This window comes from Schistosoma mansoni (genome assembly GCF_000237925.1).
Source record: "Schistosoma mansoni, WGS project CABG00000000 data, supercontig 0013, strain Puerto Rico, whole genome shotgun sequence".
In the NCBI taxonomy this organism is placed as follows: domain Eukaryota; kingdom Metazoa; phylum Platyhelminthes; class Trematoda; order Strigeidida; family Schistosomatidae; genus Schistosoma; species Schistosoma mansoni.
This window is the reverse complement of record NW_017386025.1, coordinates 638221-650333: the sequence shown is the minus strand read 5'-3', so window position 1 is coordinate 650333 and position 12113 is coordinate 638221. Positions and strand designations below refer to the sequence as shown.

At 38.5% G+C, this 12113-nt stretch overlaps 1 protein-coding gene across 2 annotated transcripts; it reads right to left on the bottom strand.

The window, feature by feature from the left end:
* Positions 1–2938: 2938 nt before the first annotated feature.
* On the bottom strand, positions 2939–9840 carry Smp_058680.1 (ribosome biogenesis regulatory protein,putative; the record flags this gene model as incomplete). Of its 2 annotated transcripts, none has more annotated exons than XM_018790831.1 (8): positions 2939–3290; positions 3864–4005; positions 6407–6517; positions 6556–6736; positions 6773–6811; positions 9567–9605; positions 9639–9718; positions 9756–9840. In XM_018790831.1, 8 exons carry the CDS (start codon positions 9838–9840, stop codon positions 3287–3289), a joined length of 681 nt encoding a protein of 226 aa, XP_018645852.1. The 2 variants fall into 2 exon arrangements, with proteins under 2 accessions (XP_018645852.1, XP_018645851.1); XM_018790833.1 differs by lacking the exon at positions 2939–3290 and adding an exon at positions 3691–3820.
* Between the last annotated feature and the right edge of the window lie 2273 nt (positions 9841–12113).

The following is a 12113-nucleotide window of genomic DNA, read 5'->3' as shown; positions in this document are numbered from 1 at the left end:
CGTTTCGTCCTATTTGGGACTCGTCAGCTGGATGTACCTGCATCTCAGAGTTGATGTTCACTCTGAGACTTGAAACCCAGTACCTTTCACTTCAAACGCCATCGCGTTATCCACTCTGCCAATGAGTCATAGCGTAAACATCAACTTTGAGATGCAGGTACATCCAGCTGATGAGTCCCAAATAGGAAGAAATCCGCCAGTCACTATCCATCTTTGCTTACAATGCTTGTGAATTAAAGCTATATCGAGGCAATACGCACAGTATGCACATATACCAATAAGAGACTGACTAGTTGCAGTCCTAAACATCAATGGGAACATTCAAACAAACAATACTAAATGAATTTAAATCCTATCATCGTTAATCTAGATTGTTTTTATCACTTGAAAAGCTGTCATTAAATATTTAGCTTGAAACAACCAATAATATGTATTTTATTAGTAATCAAGTAAAAAATAATATAACAACATCTAGTTCACAGCATGATTTCTGAGAGGTCATAACGAACTATCTTTAAAAACATTTAGTGTTAATAATCACTAGTTCTGAGTATCAGAATGTGAAAAAGTACTTCTAAAAAATATTTTTCAAGGCAAATAAAATTTTTATCACAAAATAATATCAATAAAAAAAACAAGATAAAGATCGATTTTGCAAAATGATTGAAATTGGAATAGTGGTTCGTTGTATTCCAGTTCAAAGGTCCAAAGATATTGTGCTCTGTGAGATCTGAATGTCGTGGATTTGTTACCATTCGTAGATGCGAAAACTGATAATGAGTTGTTATCTAAGACAAATTAGTTGTCTGGTGGTTGGTGGATCTCAATGATTCTCAAAGTGGTGTTTGTCCATGACAAAACTAAACTTGAACTGAAAAACCTTTGAAAACTCTCATCCTAATATAAAACTAGTCAGTAGATGAACCGAGTTGTTTACTACATAAAACATGTCTTGTGGTTCGGCACTAATACTTATTGCTAATTTGATGTTCTGGTGGGAGTGACAAAGAAAGCCCTATGAGTTGCAAACTAGATTTTCAGGTCTATATTAGTCTGGGTTATAGATAGTCATAATCCTAGAGTAAATCACTGTTCAGATCAAAACATATTGTTTGCCTTCAGTACGAGTTGATGATTTATCTTATGTATACCCTTTCGTCTCTTTGTCTAACACAATGGAGACCACTAAAATGGACTTTAAATCACGCAGAGCTCATGGTGAGTTTCTATCTGACTACTAAAATTTAATTCAATAGTCATATGTTGGGCACGCGTATAAATCCGTCATCAGTCCTAAAGAATGAGTTTTTTAGGATCGAAAACCCACTTTAATGGTCTTTGTTGTGTTAGATAAAGGGAAGGGTGTAAATAAGACAACTTATCAACTAACACCATAGACGAGTAATATATATCGATCTGAAGGTTACATAAATTATTTATTCGGTATGTACATGAAATCTTAAACGCTTACTTATCCGTGAGTTATGAATAAAAATCTAAGGAATTTTTTTAAAGATTTCGAGCATAAAGGGGTATCCTATTCATTTTCTTGTCAATCAAATACAATAGATCCGTATCTGAAAAACAGGTTAAATATTTTCACCTGTGATTTTTAGAGGCTCCTAAAATATAATTTTAATCGCATTGAGAATAACTCCGTAATGTTCAAAATTACATAACATTTAGTCTCAAAGAACATTAATATCTTTTTGTTACTCCGAAGAAGTGAATTTATATAAAGGCGAAGCTAAATTACATATGATGTACACCATGCTAGATGAATCATCAAACTCGTTGAATTAATTCAAAAACCATGTAAAGTTTCTCGAATAAGTTGTAAAGTAGGAAGTTTGTGCGAGCTAGTGGTGGAATCTGATAGACCAACTAATTGTGAGCAAAGGTATATCCGAACTTATGACCCCCTTACAGAAATTTATATGTTAATACCATGAATTCACAGTTCAACAATCTAGCTTCAATCGACTCATGATTTCAACTACATAAAATTACTAAAATCTCCACAAAACACCCGTCTGATAATTATTTGAAAGCATAACTGTTGTGGAGGGCGGTTTATTTATTTATAAAGAATGGATAGAATATAGACCAATAGGTGACACACAGTGAAATTATACGCTTATATTTAGAATAGTGGATATTTACAAGCCACTAGTACCCGATCATAGGTGTCACTGAAGTACCACTCGTGCATTTTAGGACCACAGTAGGCAATTGCGAAGTTAGACATAAGATCTAGGAATGAACGGCTGATGACGTAGTGAATCTTCATCAATTGAGATGGTTGGGACAAATGTTACGTACATCCAACCATTTTTTTAACTCGATACGTGATGTGGTCTGGTGTGGGAAATAGGTTGGAATAAAGCTGGGGAGGCCAACCAAGATGTGACACCAGTCTATGAAGTTACTGATAGTTGTAATGAGCGATGTTAATATAGTTTTTGGAAGGGGTCCGTGTGATTAGTGTAATCGATGGTCGGGGACTTTGGGTGATATGACTCAGGTGAGTACAGTCATTATCTCCTCTTAGAACCTGAGCCCCGAAATCTCCTAATACCTTTTTTCCTTTGCTCTACCTAATCTTTCCCGATACAACTACGACTGGGATTTTTCTTGGCAATTTTGTCTCGCTGTGGTAATATGGTATGACAGCTTGAACCGGCGTACATATTCGCCAGGCTCTACGTTGCACATGACTGCCTGACTAGAGTCCAAAAGTAAACATGATCAGAAGTAAATTGAAAGATTTCATAAGTCACCTAAGTCTTAATGAAATCGAAACCTGATTATTAAGCTTAATGCTTATTCGACCTATCAACACAATTTAAGATATTTCGATGTTCCATAGCTCAGGTAACTTTAAATGAGAAAAGACCATTGTTTTGAATCATTTCTGAATTTTAACACCTGAAATATTAAAGACAACATGATGTATTGAAAATGTGAACAAACAGCATGATTCTGTTCGGTAAATTAAGATAATATAAAGAGAAAACTGAACTTGTTATAAAAAAAGACAAGATCTATTTGATTGTTTTGTATTTCTTTTATTACCCTTGATTCACTAATTTACTGACATTTGGGCTGGATAAAGGCATGATTTAAAAGCCGTATTCCAGACGCTAGAAGATTACGTAACGAACGTTTTCAATCAATGATTACATGTTTCTCTCTGGTGCTGTATACACAATATCAACAATTATTAAAAGTTGAAAGTACTGGCATGGCTTGAGAATTAAGATCAAGTCCAATAAACTTGATAAAACTATCTGTGAAAAGAAAATGTTGGAAGTTATTAAATCCAAAACACAGTAAATGATCTAACATGACACCTGAGATTGTTTGCACACTGAAGAATCCATGTAAATTTACTAACAGGTTTCCTGAAATATTTTTGAAACCAATAGCGGTATAGATCATGAGATAAACTTTATTATCCAGATAGAACTTGTTTTAATTCTGAAAGCATTACTATTAGGTAAACTATATTTGAGAATTATTCCAGAATTATTCCTAAATCAAACTGATATTTTAAGCTATTTCTCAAATACATTTCACATGTTTCAACTTCCTTATTAAGTCTACGTAAACAACAATAAGAATAGAGACTGAGAAGTGTATTTTTAAATAGTTATGTATGTATATATACAAAGCTTATTGACAAAAAAACTATTTCTTTTTAGAAGGGCGTGAACTCATCTTATTCTTTTTCGTTTTTTTAGACATCAACTTATTCTGTTTACTCTTTTTGGTACTTTGAACAACTTGACTCAATGGAATTCTTTTCTTAGATCGTTTTCTATAATAAAACAGATGTTAGGCAGAATACAAAATAAACTTACTCAACATTCTTAGAAAGTTTTCGGTTATCCACTGGAGCAGAAAAACGACCCATTGATGCATCAGAGTTTTGAGCAATTGCAAAAGCACGCGACAGTTCAGTTTTAGATGACTGTGATTCCGTTAATACGCCAATAGGAGGAGCTGGTAAAACAAGATTATTGTTATATATATATATATATATATATATATATATATATATACTCTGTATTATTTCGGCCAGCATCAGATGACTATATTTAAGATACTATATTACCAAAACTGATTTCTTTGTGGTTATTGTAAGAGCCCCTTAGTCTTCTGACACAAACCGGGATGATCAGAAGTCAACACCGGTTAGATAAGATTACGTCTAGCCCACAAACTCTGGCTAGTACCTCAGTCAAATTAACCACTAAAACTAGACTATCATCTTAAAAATCTATGGGATTGACTTATTGATTGGATGAATCCACTAAATGTTTCAATATTTGTGAAATTTCTCTTGGGGTTCCGGGGACTGCTACAGTTGGACGTGGTGGGATGTTTGGTTTGTGTATTTTCGGCCTACCGTAGAATTGAGAGAGACTGGTTTGTTGGATTTCATTCTCCATTGATCTTGATTTGATATTTGCCCAACTTTGAAAGGCTCATTTAAAGTCCTTGAGATTCAGTTGTCTAACCTTTCGACTGGATTTATGTCCATTGGTTTGTATACACTTTTATCCTTAAGTAGTTCCTCGGCATTCTTGATATGTTCTTCCTTGTCTTTAATCACTGTAGTGTGTCGTTTATCCGCTGGAACCATGACAATATCTCCTCTAGTTCTCAGTTTCTTTAAGGCTTTTTGTTCTTGCGAAGTCAGTTGGGAGTTGTCTTTCTTTCGTCAAGTTAGCGGTAATATGGATTATTTCTGTTAGTTGGATAAACGAAAATTTCCAGACATTCGAAGCACTAAACTTTTTAAAACAATTGATCACCTATAATATATGACTGATATTCTCTATCTGACAACGATTTAGATACAACCTTCATCTTTGGAGTTTTACATTTAAAGGGCCTTGCTTTAGTAACTTTACGCCAAAAAGGATTGGTTTATTCATGATAATCGTGAAAAATTCGAAGTCAGTATACAAATTTACCCAGTTTAGCTAAATAGCTGCATTGTTAAAATTATGTTCTAGGATAACATAATTACATAACTTTAGGCTAAAATTTAAATGATTCGTTTCAAAACCCGTAGTAGCCTAGCGAAGTATAAATGTTTGAAGGCTAACCGTCAATATTTAATAGATTTTAAGCATGAATATGAGTTCAAGGTTTAAGGTGTGGTAGATGAAGTGCATTAGCAATATAGAACAACACCAGTGAGTTACTCAATATGACAGAAACAACTTCCAAATACAACTGCGTCATTCTGTAAGCTACTGTACAGCGATTGTGGGTATTAAAACCAACAGGAAATTCGAACATATTCAAATAATTAAAGTTTTGTCGTTATTAGCCCCCAAATGCCCTGGTACGGCCGAGAGTGGGGAGAGTCCACTCTCCCTCTCCAAATGCTCTCACATGGCCACATGTGTATAGCCTCTACCAGGGAAGTCCTACTCACTACCTCCTCGTGGCATTACTGTTGTTTACGAAATTGAGAGGACGAAAAGCGAATGTCCGGCGCTTTAACCGGGCCGGTGGACACAGGAAGTCCACCTAGGGGAGTTGGAAAACCCTGATTCCAAACCAATGGTGCACATGGACTCCAGGATCCTGAGGGAACAAATGGCGTATGAATCAATCGTTGGTCACCGGCTACCATGAGAATGCATCTCCTCACGATGCTCCACTGCCTTGTGGATTAGACCTTCAGGTCAAAGGCTCGGGGTGTGGCCCCCTAAGAAAACCACCTGCTTCAGTCTGGGCACCCGGGCAGTATCCCAGCCCTCATACAAATCAAATAAGATTTGTGCGGCGCATATGTATTTGGTGCCCCTTAGTACCAATATTTATGTGTTTAGATAAAATAAACAATAATATACACAAGTACTTTGAAAAACACTCATCGTGGGAACAGATATACTCGACCTTTACCTTTCCTTAAATCTTAGCAAGATTCAGCATGTTTTATTATGATTTTGTTCCCTTCAATAAAACGTCTACTTGGTTTTATACTACCATTACTATTACTTTTGATTTTTTAAGACACTGTTTTGTTGATTTCCAGTTAGTGTTGAATGGTATGATGGCTTGAATTAATACATATTTGTATAATATTTTGAGTTGTTTACGTTTGAAGTTAGTTAAGATAGGTTCGTCAGAAATAACTGCAAGTAAAAAGATGGTACCTCCCGAGGTAAATTCACAGTACACCTTTGGACGCACATCTTACCATGCGTTTTTAATGTAGGGAATCATGAAGAAAGACAGGATTTAGGAAATATTTTCAAGCCAAGGTATATTATTCAGTATAAACACTACTCAATCTGATGAAAGCCAATAATCATACGAATAGTTTGCTAGCAAACGAACTTGTTTAAACAATTTCGCTGAAAAAAAACAGTCGGTGACTTACCTTGTCCTGCTTTGACAGTTCGGGCAATATTACGGAGACGCTGGAGCTCGTTTTTGGCTCTACGTTCCTTTTTAGCTTGTATTAATTTGGCAAACTGGTCTTCATAGGGATCTGGCAAGGCAATTTTTAAACCGATAACGTATATTTACCTGCGTTATCCGGAACTTCCAGTACCCATTTGTCTTTGACATCATCGATCCGGTCTTTACCCCATCTTGGTTTCCATGATTCGGACACAGGATCCCAAACTTTGCGGGACTTCTTGCGATTCTGGATTCCTTTTAAGCGTGCAAATCTGTCCCATCTAGTAAGTTCTTTGGCTGAGGGGATCTACATGGCATATGGTATGACAAAGGAAGCATCTACCTTTTTCTCTCTGGGGAGACGAAAAGTAGGTTTTGGGAGCTGCAAAAAACATTGAAAGTATGGTTCATATATAAACTTTGAAGAAGAATGAAGCTCTTAAAGCATTGAATTTAAAAAACTTTTTTTTGGAAGATGTTCATTACAGGAGCCGTAGTTCGTCGCAACAAATGGAGGGTCATCAACTCTGAAGCCTCGAAAATCGACTCCGATTTATCAGTAGAAAAGGAGTGAAGCCAGTTCCGGGAGCTATACAACCAAGTAACTCAACCATTTACACTCTGGACAATCTCAAAAAAGGCCTATCCCTGAATAAATCAGATGTGACGTTTACTAACCCAAAAGACACTGAGATGTCGCAATCAGTTTTGGTGCAGCAAATTTATTTATTTATTTAAACACATAAATATTGGTACAAGGAAGCACCAGATAAGTATGCGCCTCACAAATCTTATTTGATTTGTATGAGGGCTGGGATACTGCCCAGGTGCCCAGACTGAAGCAGGTGGTTTTCTTAGGGGGCCACACCCCGAGCCTTTGACCTGAAGGTCTAATCCACAAGGCAATGGAGCATCGTGAGGAGATGCATTCTCATGGTAGCCGGTGACCAACGATTGATTCATACGCCATTTGTTCCCTCAGGATCCTGGAGTCCATGTGCACCATTGGTTTGGAATCAGGGTTTTCCAACTCCCCTAGGTGGACTTCCTGTGTCCACCGGCCCGGTTAAAGCGCCGGACATTCGCTTTTCGTCCTCTCAATTTCGTAAACAACAGTAATGCCACGAGGAGGTAGTGAGTAGGACTTCCCTGGTAGAGGCTATACACATGTGGCCATGTGAGAGCATTTGGAGAGGGAGAGTGGACTCTCCCCACTCTCGGCCGTACCAGGGCATTTGGGGGCTGATGCAGCAAATGAAGTGAAACATTACAATTTGATCTGAAATAAGTGCATGAACACAATCCATGAAAATCAATTGGCACAAACTCCAATCAAGTAGCCGAAGCAACTGTTCTCATATATCAATTACTGAATAACAACACCCATAGATTCCCACTTTAATCATGGAAAGGAGTGTAATTAAAATGATACAGGAGGACTAGGACTAAGCATAAGCTATGAAAGATTACTTCAGGGCAGTCTATTACCAAGAGCCTCTCGACAAAAAAAGTAGGCCACGAATAAGTGTCGTTAAGTCAGCAAATAACTGTGGACTTCAATCAACACAATGCATCAAATGTATTAAGCCCTTTAGACAAGAAAAATCAACAGAATAAGATGAGCTACAACTTAGAATTGCACCATATATACCTGCTCTACTCACAACGATATTCAGGTTATTACGCAGTCAGAGGGAGTTACATACGGAGTAGGAGAGTGAAACTGTCAACCCAGTTCACGAAACAGGACTAAGACAATTTTCATCAGATTGAAGACCTGTTATTACTAGAAAGAATAAACAGAGAGACCTTTATGACCTTATGGAAACCAACTTGTTAGACAGTGAACAGTATGTTTTCAGGAAAGGATTATCGTGGCGAGAAGTAACGAATGATGTAGATGTGTGCATTCCAGGCCAACCTATACATTCAGGTTACCTGGTCTAGATTGTTATTGGTGCCTATCAACGACCTTAAGTGTGTCAACATGCCCATAAGATTTAAAGTTAATAACCTCACTATCGGGGAATCGTCAATGCCCTTAGTTCTGTCTCAATGATCTAGAGGTAAAAGTGAACTACAACCTTAAGATCATAGTACACCAGCATGCGGTTGCAGCTAAGGGGTTCGAATCCCTATAGGCGTTAAGATGGACATCTGTCAAGTTGTATACACACATTTTCACCATAGTATGCACAGCCATAATGAGATCTAAACATGAAAACGGCTTTAAGACTCGGATATTTCATGAAAGTACGGAGAACGGCCACCCATGCAACTTCTAAATTTCGCGGCTTATCATACGCAAGGTAGCTTGAAAATTTGAAATTTTTACTTCATCTTGATGTCGACTGAGATGATCTGGCTTGAGTGTACAGAATACCAGGGTGACACTATAATGTATGGACAACCTTAGAGCAACGCTGAAAAGACCTTGAGAATATCCGCTTACTACGGCCAAATGAGGGCTATAAACCAATCTGAGTAACTGCGATTATTATTTACGGTTGATATTAAGGGTTTGGAACTGGATATCAGGTTTTCATCACAAATAAACATCAGCTTAGATGCCAAAACTCTATTTAGCCAAATGAATAAATTAATTTCGCGCCCAAATCCAAGACCTGTTATCGTAAATCTGGTTGGTCCGTCTATAAACTATAGTCTCGTCAATACCAGTGAACGAATTTGGTGCTAAAACACCCTTTCTACCCTATCAGAAAAAGAAAACTCGGGAGAATTAATAGGTGAGTTCAAAAGCCAAGAACGAGCAAAATACACGTGGAATATAAGTTTCCTCAGTGTCATAGACTCTTGGGATTTAACACACGAAGTAGTGCTTTTACCCCTGACGTATACGCTAGCAAAAATAGAACTCACGGGGGCTCACTAGGAAAAGACTGATACAGGCTATTGGCTTTCTGACCTCAACACACAAATTAGAATCTGGGTCTAGGTTGCACGACAAAAAGTAAACCAGTTTTGCTAGTCACTTGTTGAAAACAAACACCCAGCACGGTTTTTCATGAAGACTGAGAAAAACCAGTAACTAAAAACTAGTAATAGTAACTATTACTGGGATAATATTTCCAAACTTGTTGATAAGACAGCATCAAAACTTTAAAACAATCACTCACGATGGAAACAGATACAGAATCATTTAATTCCGTTGGTAGCTAAAATAAACCGTGAGAGCAGAATGAAATTACTTCGAAAAATAGCTTGAAGAAATGATAGGTACAATCGAGAGAAATGGTTCGATAATGATCATCATCCAAGGACGAAACTGCTATGTTGGTGGTTTGAATTAATTTTATGCGGCATACCTTCATTAAACTGGTTCAAGGGACACTTATCTTCAATAAGCAGATTCCCTAAATCTACTTCAGCAAGTTGAGACCTATAAGACATTACGGTGGCGTTCAGAGTGAAACGTAGCGCCAACAGCTCAAATGGTTCAAATGGTTCAAATGGTTGAGGACGGAATAGAAGAAGCTTTCGCTTAACGGGCTTCCGTGTCTGATAGCAGTGGATCACCAATACCTCCAGGCAAGAACCTAGGTATATGAACGATAATAGAGGGGAAAAAAGAATTTGGTAAATCATAATAATATGTTATCCTTAGTCCTTAGGAATAAGTCAAGTTTTCTCTTAAAGGACTCCTGGGAGGTCGCTTGGACTAGCTCAGTCGGCAGCGAATTCCAGCACTTGACAACTCTAACGGAGTAGAAGTTGTGTCTGCAGTCTGTTCTGCTATGTAGGGTCTCCAATTTCTGGGTGTTACCTCTGAGGTTAGTGTTATGACTAAGCTTAAGAAGTTGTTTAAGGGGATGACCAGAAGTATTAAGGATACTATAAGTCATAAGAAGATCACCTCTAAGACGCCTATACTCTAACGGGTAAAGGTTAAGTGATTTGAGGCGCTCTTCATAAGGTTTGAATTTGAGACCCCGAACTGATTTCGTGGCTCGACGTTGTATACGTTCCAGAGTGACCTTATCCTTTTGGAGGGAGGGAGGAAATACTATGTTTCCGTACTCTAAGTGGGGACGAATAAAACTGTTGAAGATTATGTGGAAGGTTCTACCGTCAAACTGGCCAAAAATGCGCTTCAATGTTACCAGTGCAAGGTTTGCTTGAGAGGCGTTTTTGTCACAGTTCGCATACGATTTCAGGTCGTAGGGTACCAACACTCCTAAATCTTTTTCAACTTGGGAAACTTCTAGAGGTGAGTTACCTAAGTTATAACTATAGTCTGCAACATGTCTCAGATGGACTACCTTGAACTTTGAAGTGTTGAAGGTAAGTCCGTTGTCGTCTGCCCAACTTTGAAGTCGAGTCAGATCCTCCTGCAGAACTAGTATATCATTGTGAGTACGTATCTCTCTCCAAAGTTTCACATCATCAGCAAAAAGCAATAAATCAGATGAAACTTGTTGAGGAAGATCGTTAATATAAATCAAGAAGAGAAGAGGTCCTAGTATTGAACCCTGGGGGACCCCACTAGGACATTCCATAGCCTGAGAGAGAGTGAAGTTAACCCTGACCTTAAAATGTCGGTTTTCTAGGTATGAAGTGATCCAGTCAATTAAAGGGGGTTTTATACCCAATCGTCCAAGCTTCTTGATAAGACATGCATGGTTGACCCTATCAAAAGCTTTTGAGAAGTCCAGGTAAATGACGTCAACCTTCCCCTTGCGATCAAGGATGGTTGTCCATTTATCCACCGCAGTCAGCAGGTTGGTCGTACAAGAATGACCTTTTCTGAAACCATGCTGTTGAGGCGAGAAGAACTTTGAGGATGATAAGTGTTCTAGTATGCCGTCGAATACTAGGGATTCCATAATTTTTGAAGGTATGGAGAGAAGGGCCACTGGTCGGTAGCTTGAGGGTTCACTGCGTCGACCTCCTTTGAAAATTGGTGTGATGTGGGCCAGCTTCCATATTTCCGGTAGTTTGCCTCTGCTTAGCGAGTGTGCAAACATCACGCTAAGTGGTGTCGCCAGGATTGAAGCTGCTTCCCTCAATACGGCGGAATGAACCATGTCCGGACCAGGAGAAGTGTCTTTTTTTAGGTTCTGCAGTTTACGGAGCACCAAGTCAGCACTCAGGTCCACTTCGGAAAGTCCTGTACAGGTGCAGGTGAAGCTTTCGTCAGTATGGTTGATGTGGGTCAGTTGGAATGTCCGGGAGTAATGTTCAGCCAAAAGGTTAGCGGCATCACTGTCGTTGCTGGTCGGGCCATTAGGACCAAGCAGTTGGGAAACTCCAGTTTTGCCTTGTCGAAGAGAAGCTGCATAACTGAACAAGCTTTTCGGATTGGAGACGAATCTATCGATAAGCTTGGTCTGGAACTGAAGCCTGTCTTCTCTTATTGCCTTTGTGCATGTGTTCCTTATATGTTTGTATTGCCTGTACGCGCCGTTGTTATCCGTTCGTTTATATTCAGCCCAACAGTGCCTTTTGCGGCTTAGCAAACGACGAGTGCGGTTCTTGATGATTGCAGGTTGCTTGTAGCTTTTTGGGACCATTTTAGGAACTGAATGCTCAGTAGCACATAAGATCGTGTGCAGTAAAAAATCCCAATGAGCATCCACTTCAATTTCAGGGCGAACATTCCAATCCACCTGTTGAAGATAGTCCTGTAAAGCTAACACATTCAACCGTTTGAAGTTCCAGCGCTT